The 19,319-nt window shown below is 36.8% G+C and overlaps 1 protein-coding gene across 1 annotated transcript in view; it reads left to right on the forward strand.

Annotated features, from left to right (window-relative positions):
* The first annotated feature begins 4,652 nt into the window (after positions 1-4,652).
* The window catches only part of LOC145671169 (mitochondrial import receptor subunit TOM7 homolog), a 46,112-nt gene continuing 31,445 nt past the window's right edge, over positions 4,653-19,319 (forward strand). The window contains exon 1 of the mRNA XM_081740008.1: positions 4,653-4,857. Within this exon, the coding sequence (XP_081596134.1) occupies positions 4,755-4,857 (103 nt within the window). The 5' untranslated portion in view covers positions 4,653-4,754. The remainder of the gene's footprint in view (positions 4,858-19,319) is intronic.

Genomic DNA, 19,319 nt, shown 5'->3' on the forward strand with positions numbered 1-19,319 from the left:
ACAACGTTTGGGAGGTGATTCCTGACACCAAGATAAAACGAAAAGTATAGACCAGCCTGGGTGCACAAATGCTTGCTTTCAGAGTTATAGGCTGCCGAAAACATGGAAAATTGGATTTTGAAGGTTCATAGCTCCAAACTCATGGAACCTATCGCAGTCGGGTCGACATCAATTAGCAACTAGTATGTGTTCTATCCAAAAATCCATGTTTCAGAATCCTGCGGTACTTCCGCAATAATTTTTTATGGAGGTAGTTGGTGAGTATACTCCCTCTATAAAATTTATTGCGTGAGTACGTTAGGATTCTGGAATATGGATTTTTGGATAGGGCACATACTAGTTCCTAGTGATGAGCAAATGCAAGACCAAGACCAAGACTCGGGTGGTCTTGGTCTTGCGCTGGAACACTTGGTCTTGGTCTTGATCTTGGTCTTGCACACTCAGTCTTGGTCTTGGTCTTGGTCTTGCTTGCAAGAGTCTTGCAAGTCTTGCTTTTAAGAAATCTTATGCTTTTCATAGATAAATTTTACTCTGGATATAAGGGATAATAAATTCTACAATGCTCCAATACTAACGGAAATACAATGTATGTTTCTAAATGTAACATAGTTTATCTTCGTGTAAGTATGATAATAGTGTACAACATATGTAATGACCTTTATTTTTTTAACGGGTGCCCATTCTTCGCTACTTATAAGATAAATCAGAACGTTTCGTAATCTTTTTATGTTTTTTAACAGATGCAACACTCCATTAGTTCCCAAACTGGTGAGGCTACCCCTGAGACGTATGAAAGAAAATTAAGACGGTACAGATTATTGAAATACCATGAATTGCAAAATAATTTTTACACCTAAAGGCGTCAGATTGTTTTTATCCACGATTAGCCAATCCTTGCATTGAACAAACTTCAAATTAAATATTGATTTCAATATGTAGTCTATGAGGCATAAACAAGGACATTACGCAAAACAGATGAAAAACTTGCAGGCTTTCGAAATGTGTGCATGGAGAAGAAAAGGAGGGAATTAGCTATGTTGAACGGAAAACGAATGAGAAGGTGTTAGAAATAGTAGCAGGAGGGGAAAAAGAAGAATTTTAGATATTGATAAGAGGAGGAAGAGGAACTGGTTGAGATATTGGATGAGGAGGAACTGTATTATGAGGGACGTGCTAGAGGGTATGCTGAAAGGAAAGAGAGGGAGAGAGCGAAAGAGACTGTAGTTGAAGGAACAGAAAATTGCCACATCAAGACGGAGCCTAGCTGAGGACCATCGTACATCGAAGGTTTACAGTTGCAACAAGTAACCTGCCAATAATGACAGAATAGCTATGATGCTGATGATAATGATGATATGTTTAACAATATTGACCAAAAAAGAGAAAAAAAAATAAAATAATAATTATTATAACCAAACCTCTTAACATTTTGGAATAATTCGAGTGAAAACTGAAAACGACTCAATTGTCTATGTCTTTTGTATAAACTCAATTCATATCAATACTTTTGACCTATATTAGAAATACAAAATAACGGAATCAAACCAAGTTATTTGAAATAACTGTACAAAATCAGTCTCACTTGTGAATATGGATTACAAGCATCAATTACCCAATTCGTTAGGTTAAAGTTTAAAAAACAATATGATGCTTCGTTAGTCAGTCACGTTTTACTATTACTAAAGCGCTCTCTGACATAGGTCATTTTCGACGATTTATATATTTCTCTCCCCTCCTCCTCCCCAAGTTGCGAGGCTGAATTTGGATTTAAAAGGCATCAGAAATGTCACTCTTTATTTCAGAGACCCCGAAAACTATGAACTTGGCACTGGTAAATATCGGTCATTTTCATTAAATTTATATATATATCTCCTCTTCTTCCCCCATGTTGCGAGGCAGGGCATGAGAAGTGTCACTGTTCATCTCAATGACCTCGGAAACCATGGATTCGACATTGATAATGATCATTTTCGATATTTTTTATATATCTCCTTCCTCCACCTCCCCCAAGCTGCGGTGCTGAATTTGCATCTAAACGGGATTGAAAGTATCACTGTTCACCTTATCGACCCCGAAAACTATGGATTCGACACTAATATATGATCAATTTTGATCATTTTTATATAACTCCCCCTCTCCCAAGTTACGGGGCTGAATTTGGTCGTAAACGGTATCGGAAGTATCAGTACAACTCAGCTACCTCGAAAACTATGGATTCGACATTAACATCCGTCATTTTCGATAATTTTTATATGTCTCTCCCCTCACCCTCCCCTAAGCTGCACCATCAAAGTGATATGACAAAAACCATCTCAGGCTCGAACCTCATCTATGTTGAAAATGTGATCGGGTGGTTCAAGAGTTATTAAGTTTTATTTATTTTTGTACATTTTTGTGGATTTTCCTCTCCCCTCCCACCTCTAAGTTCTACCGTCAAAGTGATATGAAAAAAAAAATCCCAAGTCCGAACCTCATCTATGTTGAAAATTTTATTGAGATCGATCGGCTGGTTCAAGGGTGATGAAGTCACAAAAATAGTCACTTTTATTTTTTGCATATATCTCCCCCTTCCCCTCCCTTATATTGAACCGTCAATGTAAAATGATAAAAATCGTTCCTGGCCTCAACTTCATCTACGTTACGAATTTGATCGAGATCGGTCGGGTGGTTCAAGAGATGAGGAGTCACAAACATAATCATTTTCCATTTTATAATATAGATTTTTTTGTTGAAGTATAATGTTATATCGCTCAATCCTCGATGTGCCGTGTACTAAAGGAGGCTATAAGTTATATTGATAAACAATTATTCAACGTATAAGCATCCGTCCATGATATCAAACTTGCAGTCACATGCACTAAACTTTCGTCAATGTCATGAAAATGTTATTTCTATATTAATTTTATGAGCACACATTAAAAATTTCCAACTTGTTACGTCTCGGAGCCATGTAGTTGGCATCTATGCTGTACGGAATTGCCGGTTTCAACACTGCATTTCCTTTAGTTTGAAAAGAAGAACGCCACTAATATGCTTTGAAATGAAATGAAATATCTAGTTTAACTTCCTACAATTATGCACCAAGGCTAAGGGAGAAGGTGATGGTGAGAAATGACTGAAATGGTGGAATGAAGAAAGTAGGAGAAAACGGAACCCCCCGAGAAAACCCATGCACACGGTGTTTGCCTACCAAAAAAGCTCACATGGCGCCAAGATGACACCTGTGTGCTTGAAAACGAGTAATATCTACAGAAAACGCGAACAACCAATTCAGGAAACGACATACTGTAGCTATATGCTGCAGGGATAGAACAATTCACACGGATTGCATAAACTACTGGGAACACATTTACTCCAGCGGCATTTTTACTGAAGCCAAGAAATTCAAGTGAGAGATGTAATGATTTTCCCCCTTCTTTTTTACATTCTATAAAAAAATCAAGTAGTACCGGTACTTGCGCAAGTGTCTTGGTCTTGGTCTTGGTCTTGGTCTTGCATCCCTTGGTCTTGGTCTTGGTCTTGGTCTTGGTCTTGCATCGGAATTCCTGGTCTTGGTCTTGGTCTTCCATGCAAGACCAAGACTTGCGCTCATCACTACTAGTTCCTAAGTAAAGTCTTTCACCCGACTCCTGTAGGTCCCATAGTTTTGCAGCTAGGGACCTTTAAAGTTCAATTTTTCATGTTTTCGGCAGCCTATAACAGCGAAAGGAAGCATTTGTGCACCCAGGTTGGTCTATACTTTTAGTCTTATCTTGGTGTCAGAAATCGTCTCCCAAATGTTGTCGGTGTTGTTTTGAATCACCTTGTATTTTAATCATCCCCCCCCCCGACCCTAGTCATAGGAACTAAATACACGGTTCCGATCGATTGAAGTTAACCGTTTCTCTCCACGTTGCATACATATAGCACAAATCAAATAGCCAGTGCGGTCGGCCCTCCTGGCCGAGCATGCTAACTTACGAGCTAGAAATGAAAATCGTTTTTGGCAAACATGGCCCAAGGAGTTTTTTTTTATTTTTAAATTTTAATAACACTTTTATCATTAAAATAAGATAAAAATAAAGTGCAGGTTTACTATACGGATCCATAGTATAACTAATAATAGGACTAGGAGTAAGAGTACGTATGGGTTAGAAGCCCCGCAGGGGTTCGTTCGGTTCTGTTACTGACATAAAATGGACAAATTAAAGACTTCCCAAATTTTTCCGAACATTTTACAATCTGTTGATCCGTATAGAGTCTAGTATAATTGCACCAAAAATAGTACTCATTTTCTCTTGTACAGACTCGAACATCAATAAATGGAGGCTGAAGCCATTATTTCTTATGGCTCCAACCTCCATTTATTAATGTTCGTGACTGCACGTGTATAAAACGTTTTTTAAGTATGAAACATAGCTGAGCGAAAATCAGCGAGCGAAGGAGGTTAGAAGCCCCGCAGGGCTCGTTTTGTTCAACCTTGACCCTATAATAATATCACGTGTTAGTACATCATATTCGGGTGGTGGAACTTCGATGTAAATCTTTCCTTACCCGCTTTCTCGTGATCAGCCTAAAACTGTAGGCTAGGGTGGAGCGTGAAAAAGTATGCGTTTAGCATCTTTTTGTGTGATCTTTCTGGCAACAATTTCCATCTATTTAATTTAAAAAGAAGAAGAAGAAGATAACACACTGCCGTAGGATCGTGCTTGTGGGTGGTTGGATATTGTGTTTTGAGTATTGCATTCAAACCTTAAAAAATTCGAATATTGAACATGGTGAAAATGAGGAGAGAAACTAAAGATCGGCTGTCAGCCGCATTGACTATAGTAAAAACAACATTTCATTGGGCGTTTATTCCAACTGTTTTATATTTAGGTTAGCAGTGAATGTACAAAGTATTAGTTTGCTTTTTTGGTGTATAATGGTCTTGAGTTTTGTGCCAATAACACTTAGTAATGTGTTTTTAGAACCCATAAATGTTTCTTTGAAATTACATTCCGTATTCCATGTGTAGAAACAAGAATTATAGATAGGGGTTAACTTTACAATGCCCGTTCTAGTTGTTATACTCAGTCAAAAACGAGAAATTACACTCATTCATTTAATGAAAATGTGTCAAAATTTCCTTAACGGTGAGCTAACCTGTTACTATCCCTATTTATTATTTAGTTTCTTCCCTTCATTTGGTAGTAATTACAGATCCTTGTTTGTAACTGTGTTTTAGTATCAGAATCGGTATAAATACAGTTTGAACGTATGGCATAAAAACTAATGGATAAAACACGAACCAACTTGTGCTAAGTGGCTGGTGAAAAGACTGAATACTATATAAACGCCTCACTATAGGTTACTGGCTCCGGAGAAGTCGGTGGATTTGGGGTAGATACTAACTTCCATCCCAGAGGTCAAACTGATATCAATTGTAGTATTTATCATCTGAGTGTAAGTGTTTAGAAATTGCTTTGTAGATAGATTAAGAACCAGGGTGGCCGTATTTTCGCCGTGCAGGTTTACTTATGGCACAGCACTCGATATAATTGTGGAAAAATTATAATTCTTTGACTAATTTCCCTGTTATTATGTCCTAAATGATTTCCCCCGGTCGACATGAAAGTGTCTCATTTGGCATAGATAAAACTCAAGATGGCCATCAGGAGTAATTGTTGAAAGATTACGATTTTCCTATAATACGGCGTCTAGATATATGGCATAAAAGCTAGTGCAACAAAAAACCAATCTGTGGTAAATTGCCACTAAAATGCTCAAATGCTGTTTAACAGAGTCAAGGCATGACAAAGGTGGTGGGCCGGCGTGAGGGTGTGTTCGAAAAAAGCAGGCGCATAAGCGAGGGTAGTAAAATCAAGTGGATTTTGATATAAATTTCAGTAGCACTTGTCATAGTTTTATTCTAGTAGCGCGCCTCTTTAAACATTACATACAGCTTCTGTACACTGCAAAAATTCAAGTTTGTAAGTCTAGGGTTACTAGTACAAAATCATTCAGTGCTTTACGACTGATAAAGTAAGCGAGTGCATATCTAAATGGCTCTATTATTGCTATTTTCCACGGCAATTCTGCACAGTGTACTGAACTGTATTTTATATTTAGAAGTAAAGCATTACTAATAGAAAATCAGTGCTATTCAAACTCGTATGATTAGCAAAATACACTTCTTTTCCACTACCTTGGCTTGTCCCTGCCCACTTGCTGACGCGCCTGCTCCCTTGGGACGCATCCTCGCGAATTCGTGTAAGCTCACCAGCTTCGCCCTGGCCCGACTCGGTTAGAGAACTTGCGTGCTTTTAGTGGCCACCTAGCACATGTTGGTTTGTGCTTCTGCACTGTAGTTTTTATGCTACACGTCCGTAAGCCATATATGTACGCAACTCTTAAAAGGATTGTAAGTTTTCATCAGGGTTTGAAAAAACCCGGGTTTTTCTGAAAAAGCCCAACCCACCTGGACCCATATGGGTTTTTTCGGGTATTTTCGGGTTTTATTGGTTTTTTTCGGGTTTAATTGGGTTTTATCAAAATATTTCAATGTCTTTGGGGTAAAAGTGTTAAAATGTGATTTATATTTCAAGATTATCATTGTCACAACTTGCAACAATTTTCTATTCACTGCTGTTTTGAAAAAATGGCCGCCATTTTGAAATTTTACGTCGGATCATCGCCAAAATATATACACAGCTAATTTAGAGTATCTCGTGCTTCTACTCTAAAAATTTCGACTTAAAAGACCGAAAATTGCGCTTTGTAGCGTGAATACCCGCTATTTTGAAAAAAATAAATTGTCACCATTTTGAAATTTTACATTGGTATTCCGCCAAAATCTATACAGGAAATTTAGCGTGTCTCGTGCTTGTACTCTGAAAATTTACACTTAAAAGACCGGAAGTGATTCTCTGTAGTATGTATGGTACAAGCAGCCGAAAGAACAAATGCAGATTGAATCATCCCAGAAGCCTCAGTGACGTTTGCCAAATGTGAACACCAAATATATTAATTTAACAGCGTAAAATAAATGGTTTTTATTGTTGAAGTTCACTTTCGATACCTTGTGCGTTCAATTACGGGAATTTCCCGAGCACTCGTTGCAAGAGGGATCTTTCCAGAAAATTAATTTAAGACCATTAAGAAAGATATAATTCATATTTTATAAAATAAACTAGCTTTTGGCTAGCTGGGGGCTCTGCCCCCCAGACCCCCAAGTTTGCTCGGCCCACGGCCTCGAATTTCTTATCTATCGCTCTTTGCATCAACAGTGAATTTCGTGAACTTGCTCTTCATATTTCCCGAATCTGCCCACCCGGAGACATCACCCCCACACACTGTTTTTGCTCGGCCTACGGCGTCGCATCTCTTGAACCCACAATTCTATCATTTCTTTTCCTATTTCAACTATTTAAAAGATAAGATTTTGTATCCCAAGAAAACGCCCATCTAAATAACAAGGGAATTTCTTCATCATCCTTTAGACCCCTAAAAATATTAAAAATATTCACTTTTGGCTATTTTCCTGTCGGTTAGTCCTGGAATGCTATAATCATGCCAAATTTCATCATTCTAATCATGCCTGAAGGGCCTAAACATTTTGGGCTGTAGAAGACGTCCCATATAAATAACATGGGAAAGATTTTTCAGTTCCCCATAAAACGACTCTACGGTTGGAAATTTTTATTTCTGATGCTTCACTTAGGTAACGCTTACAAAAATGTACAAGCATACCGAATTTCAAGATTTCATTCTAATTCTAAGTACCTAAAACATGAGATTATAAGTTTAAAAAAAAATGCCTATTTAAATAACATGGGGAAATTCTTCATCCAATCTTTAGACCCCTCAAAATTAACAATATTCACTTTTGGCAATTTTCCTGTGGGTTTGTCCCGAAAAGCTACAATGATGTCAAATTTAACCATTGTAGCCCTACAGGACGTGCTCAATAATTTGGAGGTGTAAAAGGTGTTCCATATAAATAACATGGGAAAGATTTTTCAGTTCCCTATAAAACCACTCTAAAGTTGTATTTTTAAATGTTTACTGATTTACTTAGGTACTGCTAAGAAAACATACAAGCATACCGAATTTCAAGTTTTTATTCCAATTCTAAGTACCTAAAACATGAGATTATAGGTCCAAAAAAGGCCTATTTAAATAACATGGGGAAATTTTTCATCCCCTCTTTAGACCCCCTAAAAATTAAAAATATTCACTTTTGGCAATTTTTCTGTCGGTTAGTCCCGGAAAGCTATCATCATGCCAAATTTAATCATTGTAGCCCTACAGGAAATGCTCAATAATTTATGTCAGATCATGTAGTTTTACATATATTTAGGATGTTTCAGAATGTCTTAAATGAAATTAAATATCTTCCAGCATAAAATAAATAGTTTTATTGTTGAAGTATTCAGCTCCGATGCTTTGTGCGTTCAATTGGGGGAATTTCCCGAGAACTTTTTTCGGGACGTGTTTTTTTCCCCCTCCCTCGAAAATACAGCTCCCTTTACTGTACATCGAAACTTCCACTAGTACGAAAGTTCGAATTCAGCACTTGAAATAGTAAGCGGCACGTAGTTCGGAACTCTGAGCATCGAGTTTCTTAAATTTGACGAATTTTTACGCTTTTGTTGGTGTTGATTCTATAGAATGCCTATTTGAAGAGTACCTACAAATAACTGCACTAAACTGTTGTTGTTGGAAAACTAAATTTTACTGAAGAATCCTTGTTACCATCAAAGGTAAGGCATAAATAATACTAATAGTTTTACTAATGCACTACATGTTTACTGGTAGTAGCGGCAACTATGGCTTTAAACACGTCAAACGTATGAGGAACAACGTCCCTCGGCGTCGTCAAGTTGGCGAGCACACTATTCACGGAAAGTATTCTCTAAAATATAAAATTGCATTTTTTTTTCCTTCAAATAGGCTATCAGCACAATTCATACATTAATTTGTTACTTAATTATCTCAAGCTAAGGTAAGGTTTTTTTATTCATTCAGTGCATTCAGAACTTTATAAAGGTCTTATGTTGAATGTTGTATACCTTAACGGGAAAGCATTCAATTCGCCCATGGAAAGTCCAAAATCTGATAAAAATCACTTTCAATGTGATCACCTTGGTTGTATCAATAATATATTAACACAAAGCTCAAAAACCCAGGTGGGTTTTTTCAGATGGGTCCAACCCGAAAAAACCCGGTAAGTTTTTTCGGGCTGGGCCCACTTGGGCAAACCCTGGTTTTCATCAACTACTTCTGATAGTCGCCTTGAATTTTATCTATGACAAGTGAAATATTTTCATGTCGCCCAGTGAAAACCTTTTAAGGGACAGTAGGAAGGAAATTAGTGAAAGAATTCTAATTTTTCAACAATTCTTTCTAGTGGTGCGCCAAAAGTAAACCTATTCTTTTAGTGTTGTCCACGGCTCAGTCACCACCGAGCCGAACCAAGAAGTGAACCGAGCTAACAGCTCACCCAACAGCCGATGGATCATTCCAACCGAGCTGGCTCTAGCCGATGGCTCACGTGAGCCGAGACGGTGGCTCATCGCAACTGAGCTGGTTCGAGCCGATGTCTCAAAGAATTAAAAAATTCTTTCTGTGATTCCACGAAAAAGGGGAATTTTCTGTCACTAGCATTTCTTTAAGCTACTACTAGAAAGAATCACCTCTTTATTTTTTTTCTTATTTTCTGTTTGGTAGTAACCGTCACAAAGTAGGTGCGCCATGTATAACAGTTTGCAAATATAACACGAAACATACGTAAAAAGTTAATTATTACCCAGATTTCTGAACACCGTGGGCTGTCACAGAGTACAGTTGGCTGGTTTTAATCGAATTACAACTGAACTCGCAAACTGACTGCTGAGCTTGGTGGCATAGGTCGTCGGATTTGCTAAAAAATGTTATTGTTGGACAGGGTTGGCTGGTTTAAACCAAAAAACGAAATATGTTCATAGAAGTGTAACTATTCGCAAAATCTTGATGAACACACATTTGTGGGTTATCACGTTTCACTCTCATATATTTTTCGTACTATATTCAGACCTAGATTCCCCATTCTTTACTCAAAGAGATTATATTACAAAAGCAACTTTTTTTTATGTAACTTTATGGATGTTTCTTTTGTAATTTTTTTATAGTTTGTTATTATTGTTATGCAACCAAAGGAAAATTCTAAACATTATTTCGTTTTAATAATGTTTACTATTGATAAAATACATCGAAATGCCGTACTTTTTGGGGGGAGGGGGGGTCATACAAACCCCACGAGGTGCAATTATTGAGCCAAGAATCTTTGGTAACTATTTATGTATAAATGGGTCAGAGCCCAAGTGGACTCAAATAATTCGTATCTTTATTCACTTTTCTTACTGATATGCAAAGTAAGTCGTTATATTTCTTTAACTTGGACTAATAAAAGTCGTAGTGAACTGACTTAGACTAAATTAGTTCTTCTGTACTCTGTAGTACTTTGAAATTGTCCATATGTAATTCTGTATAATGGTTCCGCTTGTGCAGTTGTTTATCTTTTTGTCCTTTTGTCCTAATGACTCTTGACGATTATATTAACAAATATGTAAAGATCAGTCAACGTATTTTTATCAGAAGTCCTTCGCGAGTGAGTCGGCAGACGTATCGCATTTGTGACCAATTGGTCCCGGTTTCGAGTTCAAATGGAAGACAATTTCTCATGGATGTAAGCCGAGAAGGGGTTTGGATTACGCTTTAAGCTTATGTGACCCCTTCCAGCATAACCCGGTTGTTGCATACTAACACCAAGGCGAAACAAGATTATTTCTGTCCATATGTGATATAAATACATAGAGCAAATTATTTAAACCAAAAGACCGGGTTTAAACCAAAAAAACTTTTTTTTTTTTTTGTTTTTTCAATCAAAACAATTTTTTTTTTTTTTGCCAACCCTGTTGTTGGACATGATGCTTTTGCTTTGTTTTACAAGAATATAACAGTTTTACATCAAATGTATATGTTTATTGCGCAATTGTTGTAAGGACGCCGAAGGGCGTCCGCAGCATATGCCATAAACTTTTCATCTCATGTGCTACGGACGCCGATAGGCGTCCTTCATTATTTTCAATTTTATAACCTGAAAGAAATATAATATATAAGTATTTTCACATATATAGTTCAGAACAGCTTGTACAAGTTTTATTTTGTTATGGTAATCATTAAAGCACGGCTTCAAACCCAATCCAGGCTGCCCAACACATTTCGCGCAATGGTAGGTGCTATCCTTTCCAATATTGTTCTGTTTGCATTTCTTTATCAATATTCATCTTTTGGTCCAACAGAACATTCCGTTGGCAGGTGATTTTCTTCCGCTTGTCTTTTCTTTGGTATATCCAATGGCGGAGTTTCTTGGGCCTATTGTTTCACTTCCAAAAGGTGGCATATAATTTGTAGACGAAAATAATAACAGCCATATTTTGTTCATCGAATTGTATTTGTTGTAAATGAACCAAGAATTCAATAACAGTAACTGTAAAAAGTGGAAACATAATTTCTTGTTCCATCTGATGGTATTTATTACTGAATTTATTTATATGGTATATACCTTCTTTCCCTTGAGAGACCTACGCCTTAACGTAGAAAAATTCGTACACAATTACTCACATGTACTGGTTAAAAACTGTGCCGGTAAAGATAAATTATATTCAATTTTCTCAACTCCATTCCATCTAAAAATTAAGGAATCCACGGTGTTGAGACAAGTTCACGGAGTTGATAATCCTATAGTGTTTGTTATGCTCATGCTCTTCCAAATATTTGTTCTTTCAACGTATTGATAGAAATAAAACTCGTTTATGGTCTAGTGACTAGTACGCTCGCCTTTCTTGCGTGGTTCTGGGTTTGTTTCCCGGTGGAAGCTCAAAAATTAATGATGTTTACTTCGCACAGTGAGGCAATTGAAAAACTCATTTGAGTAGAGATGTGCTGAAACCTGATCGCGCAGACAATCACAACGGCCGTAGGAGCCGACACGCTGACCACGTGTCATTCACACTCAAAGGCCGGCTAGTGGGTCCTAGCCTATTTAAGGAGTGTTTCGCGGAAGTTCAGTTTTGCGGCTGTCAGGTAGCCGGAGATAAAACTTCAGTCAAGTCAAGATGGATGGTGTCTGTTTTTAACCTATTGACGTCTCAATCTATAAGTATTATGCGCACCAAAAGAAAGAAAAAAAAAGCCTTTTAAAGAAGCTATAAGAAAAATATTTTTGTGCGTGGAAAGCAAGTGCGTATATTAATTGATATTTGTTTATTTCTTCGATTGATTGATATTGGATTATTTCTTATCTAATTTGTAACTTTTTCCAACTTATTATTTATCACATATGAGTCTCAATAGAAGTTTATTAAAAATTCCGAAAAAATACATTTGGTACGTAGGCGTTTAACGAAAAAAAAAAAAAAAACTGTTCATCAAAATCTTTCAATATCAATGAATTTCTTATATTTCTAAAAGTTTCTTGTGTAATAGTCTATAAGTAAGATTTGTTACAAGTTTTTTTCATATCAAATTAAAATGCCGAGAAAACGATTAAGTGAAAAGGAAAAGCTAGAAAGAAAGAGGGAAGCCGAAAAGAAACGTCGCACAGTGGAGTATTTGCGATGAAAATCTGGCCAAAACTCTTTGCTGTGATATTGCAGTGTTAGTTTTGAATAAAAAGGTTATATTTGAGTAAAAAAAACAGTTTACACATTATAAATACTTAATACTATAATTGAAAGTGGTGATAAATAATATATATTCTTAAGAAGCTAAGAATTTGTAAAGTTGGACATGAAAACATACATTATTGAATCAACATGCACTGTTATTTAATTAGAAAATGGGTGCTAGTGGAAATAATGGAATCTTTTCGCATCAAAAATAAGATATTATTTATTAATTAAAATAACGTACACATGATTAATTAAATACATACAAAGTGTGTTTTAAAGAAATATTGTGTTGTACGAAATGACATTTGAATAACTTTTGCAAATCGGAACTGGAAATTAACGATATTAAATCTAGTAAACTTAATTGGCTTGAAGAACTTGAGAAGTAATTTGTAAACAAAAACGACAAACAAACAAACCTGTACATATACCTATAACCATAAAAAGTGTAGAGATGTCAATATTTACATATAAATACAGTTCTTTGGGACATCTAAAAATATAAGTTTAGTTGTCCTCATCACTTTCAACTTCCTCATCACTTTCTTCTTCTAAACTCCGAGAGGAGCTCCCTTCAGCTGGTTCTGGTAGAAGAAGTGCAAGTGTCTCACTACTGAATGGTTTACTCTTCTTCCTGGATGTCTTCCTGGAGCAGCTCATGAAGGGGTCACTAGTTAATACAAGCCGATTGAGGACATCTCGGTTGCATACTGTTCTGTTAAATTTCCTTGAAAATTTACTTCTGTACATCCGGAAATGTTTGTTTCTGGCCTCATCGGCTTCCTCGGAGAGTTGTCCTGTCGGTACTATTGCATGTCTTATTACAGTCGCTCCATGCACTAAGACCTTATGCAATGTCAGTGTCATGGGGTGCCATCCATAATGCTCTACGTATAAGTTGGCTGTTGCATACGTATATTCTTCAAACCTTTTCTCATCAATGTGGTGACCACTTGTTATTGTTTCCAGGATGACTTTCAGTCTGGTGATCAAATCTAAGTGTATTCCTGTGATTTTTGAGGCTGTAGCTGGATCAGTAAATAACGTCTGGCAGTGTTTCCGTCATTGGTGCTACCAAATCCCTGTTTAGGTACATCAACTAGGAGTCCTAATTCTTCCTTACATTTCATCTAGATTTCCTTTTTTCTTTCACTAACATTCTTCTTCTCTTCCAGACTTATCGCTTGCCACTTCTTGATGTTCAGTTTGTATGACAAATGGAGAACTGGCTCGAGGAATCTAATCCTGGTGTAGAGGGTTGAAAGATCAAATTTCAAAATTTCAGGGTTTACAGCACCACGTTTGTCAAGGTTATTAAAATCTTTTGGCGTCAACCCACAGATATAACACCTTGCAGTTGACGTTGTTTCTGATGCCGCGTTACACACTTTTCCGTCAACCATTGTAAGTAAAAGCGTGTGTTTGATGATAGCTGGGTTGTCACCTAACTGAACTTCAGTGTTCTTTAACGCTTTTATTTGGTCTTAAACATACTTGATCTCTTCTACTGTTATGTCTGTACTTTCATGTACAAATCGTATACGTATCGGTCTGCACAACCTAGGGGAAGAAAGGGGTTGGGTTTTGCCAAATAACTTTTTTCTTATCCTTTACGTTTGCCATCAGTTTAAGGGAAACAAACGAACTCTGGAAAATATTTGCATCACTTTCACTCAAATTCTGGAACTTTTACTTAAATTGTGACTGCTGTGACCCATCACATTCCCATTTTGAGACCAATTCTAAGTTGTGTTTCTCTTCAAAAGAGACATGTTCCAATGCTTCCTTCAGATACTTACATAATCGGGAGGTTGTGTGATCTAGCAATGCGCGCAGTTTAACTTCAGAGAGTGATTCGGTAACGGTAATTGAATCCTCGGGTGGATAGCACTGCTTTTTAGCCTCCTTTACCAATGAATAGCAGGGATATATCTTTTTATTTGCATCCCGTATGACTTCATACTGATGTTTGGTTAATTCTGCATCTATCAAAATGCCTAATACCTCAGTAGGTGTATGTTTCTTTATTTCAATATGCTCGGAACTTCCTAATACCTTTTTGAATTTAGAAGCCCTAGTTGGGGTTTCCGTGATTTGTTTAAACAAATCTGCTGCATCAGGATTACCTGCAGCCCCCAGGTTCATGGAAACAGCGAATGTTAATTCTTCAGGGGTAGTCTGCTGTCTCAACTCTTCAGTTTTCCTCCGTTTACTCCTTTCGCTGGACTCTTGAAATTCCTTTTCAGGGCGGCCTGGAACTCTAGATGAAAATGTTGGCACCTTTACACCACCCGCCAACCAATCTTCATTCTGCTGCAAAAATCTTTCCTCCTTGTTGTGACTGTGACCACCTTTGTTTAAATTGGGTTTTAAAATATCGGAGAGACCGTTTCAGGGCACTTCTTTGAGCTTCGGGACATTTTGTCATTTCTGCTACTCTGTTTTCCATGTATATTCTAGTGACTTTTCTTCAATAGCTCTGATTTCGCATCCCTTAACTAACTCGTAGAGTTCTCGCCTTTTAAACTCTTTCTCCATCTTCAGAACCATAAAAAAATTAAAAAAAATAAAAACAGTATATAACTATAATAATATTTGATACTTATTAAATATATTTTATGTGAAAGTATATTAAAATGACGGCTAAAGGGTTTCGTCTCTGTGCATTTCTGGCTCATATGTATATATTTTGTATATAAATACGTGTGTATATATTTACAAAATCAATGTTTTACAATTCTGTTATTTATATTCACCCCTTTTACGCACGTACATACAGTATAATAATTTGATTTTTGTGTTTCAACTTCATTATGGGCAGTAATTATCACTTTGATTTACTGAAAATTTATCTGCATCATGTTACAAAAGTACAAATATAAGGAAAAAGCAACTGGTTGCGGGAAATTTTATTTTTGAATCAAGTAAGTAGTATACCACTGATTCAGAATATCAATGGGATAAAGCTTGACACAGTGTTAGAATCACTTTGGTAATAAATGTTCTGGAAAAATTTATAGTAAAACAAGTATTCTATGTTTAGACGAATAGAAAAAATAAAAGGAATAATAGTAATGCAAATATACGTACATAAATCAAAAGCTCTTACATTCCGTTACATCCAAGAAAAGTACGAAGTTGATCCTCTTATATACAGTCTCACAGAAAACTATAAACTGATCGAATACGAAAAGTATGAACTTGTGAAACACACACCCGGGCAGACTCATAGCCAAACATCAAGTAGGGTTGTGACACACCAGGAGTGGCTCAGGCACCGGAAATGGTCATTGTGTGACTCAAAGATATGCTCCCTTGGCGCGGGAGTGCTTTTCACACCTATGTGACGGATTTTAAAATTTGCCTTTTTGGCCAGGTTTATGGCCATAATACTCCACTGTGCGTCGGTTGGTAGTCAGGAATGATCCTATTAAGTATGAGGAGTTCAAGAGGAGAGAACGAGAAAGGTGGAGAAAGAGGAAATAAGAAGGAAAAATAAAAGGCATATTGTCATTATCCGAAAGAGAGCAAAGAATAAAGAGAAAAAGGTGGCGACCATCATCGAGAGAATATTACGAAGGAAAAAATCCGCACAAGTTGCTGAAAAATTTGCTACTTACCTGTCAACATCAATTATAAAATGCAAGAATAGTACATGGAACTATTCCGAAACTGGAAATGGGAAAGGTGCTCCCGATGGAATCAGGGCCACTCTTGAAAGAACCGCAGAATGCCTTATTGCTCAAGGATATGATGTAAACATTAATTAAACAAATGAGAAAACATTGCAGAGGTGTCAAGATATACACTTTTTCAAAGGAAGAAATTTCATCTGTCGAACAGCAGCTTCCTCTCACCACGAAGCGTTTTGTGGGAACATCAAAAGTACATCAAGTAACATGGTGTAGCACAACACCACAAGTAATTAATTTCCGCTCTCTTTCGTGATAGCTGCATTCATTTCCACCTCGGGCAACTTAACTACTATTCTCCACCATCAGTGGCAATTTCTTCAGATGTAAACATTTCTTGAAAAGTTGGTTTAACAGATGACAATCCACCAAGAACTTTAGACTGAGTTGCAGTTATATACTTTGAAGAGTGGTACCCCCGTAACATTCAAATTATTTTTTAACTTTTAAAAGCACTAAACACTCTTGCTTCTATTATTATTTCACCAAAGCTTCTGATTACAAGGACTTACTAAATCTTATCTTATGATCAGCTAATTGTTTTCTTTTCAGGGATTGTCGAAGAGTCTGAGGGCAATGTACGGACAGTCAATTTTATGACGCGGATCGGGAGAAATTTCTCCTGGCCTACCAAACCTGACGTTCAAAAAGCGTTGGCAGTTGACATTCTGTGTAGACTAGAACAGCCGTTCCCTGTTTCCTCAAGACATTTCCTTCATTGGAGTGGAAAATGTGGGCTACTTAACAAAAGAATCTCGAATTATCCAAAGAAAACTGAGAAATGATGAGTGCCTTACACTCATTTAGTGTTCATTATACAGGATGCTTTAAAACAACACCGACAATGTTTGGGAGGTGATTCCTAACACTAAGATAAGACAAAAAGTGTAGAGCAATCTGGGTGCACAAATGCTTCCTTTCGGAGTTATAGGCTGCCGAAAATGTGAAAAAATGAACTTTAAAGGTCCATAGCTCTAAAACTATGGGACCTACCATAGTCGGGTCAAGAGTTCACTTAGAAACTAGTATGTGCGCTATCCAAATATCCATGTTTCGGAATCCTGCGGTACTTCCACAACAACTTTTATAGAAGTAGTTGGTGAGTACTTCAGATTATATGCCCATAGCCAAACTTCCTCTATAAAAATTGCTTGGTGTGTACCTCAGGATTCTGAAACATATTTTTGGATAGCGCACATATTAGTTCCTAAGTGAAGTTGTGACCCGACTACGGCAGGTCTCATAGTTTTGGAGCTATGGACCTTTAAAGTTTTATGGTGCACCCAGGTTGTCTATACTTTTTGTCTTATCCTGGTGTCAGGAATCAGCTCCCAAACGATGTCTGTATTGTTTTGAAACACCTTGTATATATACCAAATACACAAATACACTTACCAATGTTGAAAAAGTATTGCACTTTCGACGTGCTGACTTGATCACACAGAGAAGACAGACGGTTTACATAAGCTCAGAAAACAAATGAAGTAGACAATAGACAAGTTTAGTGACTACTTCATTTGTTTCGTAAGCTTATGTGAAACGTCTGTCCTCTCCATATGATAGTCAACATACTGAAAGCGCAATAATTTTTCAATATTTGATAAGTGTATGTGTATTTCTTTTTTTCTTATTGTACGTCACATATTCATATATATATATATATATATTTAAATATATATGTACTCAATTTTGAAACCTTCATTAGATACAGGGTGCGGCACGTAAAGTGAACACATAAAATGAAATGTAATGTATTGAATATGACTACTCACCTTCACAGCAGGTGCTGAAAGTGTCATCCGCCCACTTCAACACACATGTGAGCACGATTGAGGAGATTCATATATACCCTTGTCAGTTCTTGTGTTGTAATGCTATTGGTGACATCCTGGATCCTGGTCTTGAGTTCTTCAATTGTGTGTGGATTTGTTTCGTATACTCTTCCCTTTATTTATTTTTATTTTTATTTTTATTTATTTGCCAAAGTTCCAGATACAGCAAGGCAGCCATTTTACACTGAAACTATATAACATAGAATATAAAATTAACAATAACAAGTATAAACAAAAAGCTATATAAAGGTCCATAAGTGTAGCAATAACAAATTGAAATAAAACTAAGGTTCCATAAGTATAGCAATAATTTCCTGTCGGAAAACATTCTCAGGTTTAAAAATATCCACGTCAGAAGCAATGGAGTTAAATTCAGAAGCCAGTCTATAGAACAAAGAACGCTGAATAATTGATAATCGAGGCGTGTTGCAATGAAGTAGTTCACTATTTCTAGTTCTTCTTGCAGGTACCCGAATATTAAATTTAGAGATTAGTTCTTCAGTTCTAAGTTTCCCATTTAGAATTCTATGAAGAAACATCATATCAAATAGCATGCGACGAGATGAAGGTGTACGGATGCCAAGAACAGTCAACAATTCAGGTTTACTTAAACAGCGTACAGAAGGTATTCTTTTCCTGACAATGGCAAGAAAGAAATTTAGAACTGAGTCAATGCGAGAGAGAGTTGATACGCTAGCCATACTCCAAATGGTGGAACAGTACTCTATTTTGGTTGAAATGAACGTTTTATAGAATATACTTAAGGCTGTAATATCCCTAATCTCAGTAAACCTGTACAGGAGACCTAATAATCGCATAGCACTCTTGGTCATGGCAGCAATGTGATCAGCAAACAGAAGTCTTTCGTCGAACACAACCCCGAGATCCTTCTGAGATGAGACCTTGGCAATAGGATCATCTCCAATGAAGTAGGTAGAAGGGATTTTGTTTTTCTTTAATGAAAATGTAATGGTAGAAGATTTTAAGGGATTTACTTTTAGATTCCACATGCTACACCAGCCCAGAAGATCTGAGAGGTTTTTTTGCAGTTCAATCACATCTTGAGCTGTCCTAATTTCCCGAAATAATTTGCAGTCGTCAGCAAAGAGAAGAATTTTGGT

The sequence above is a fragment of the Thermobia domestica genome, chromosome 15 (genome assembly GCF_964235325.1).
Source record: "Thermobia domestica chromosome 15, izTheDome1.hap1.1, whole genome shotgun sequence".
NCBI lineage: Eukaryota > Metazoa > Arthropoda > Insecta > Zygentoma > Lepismatidae > Thermobia > Thermobia domestica.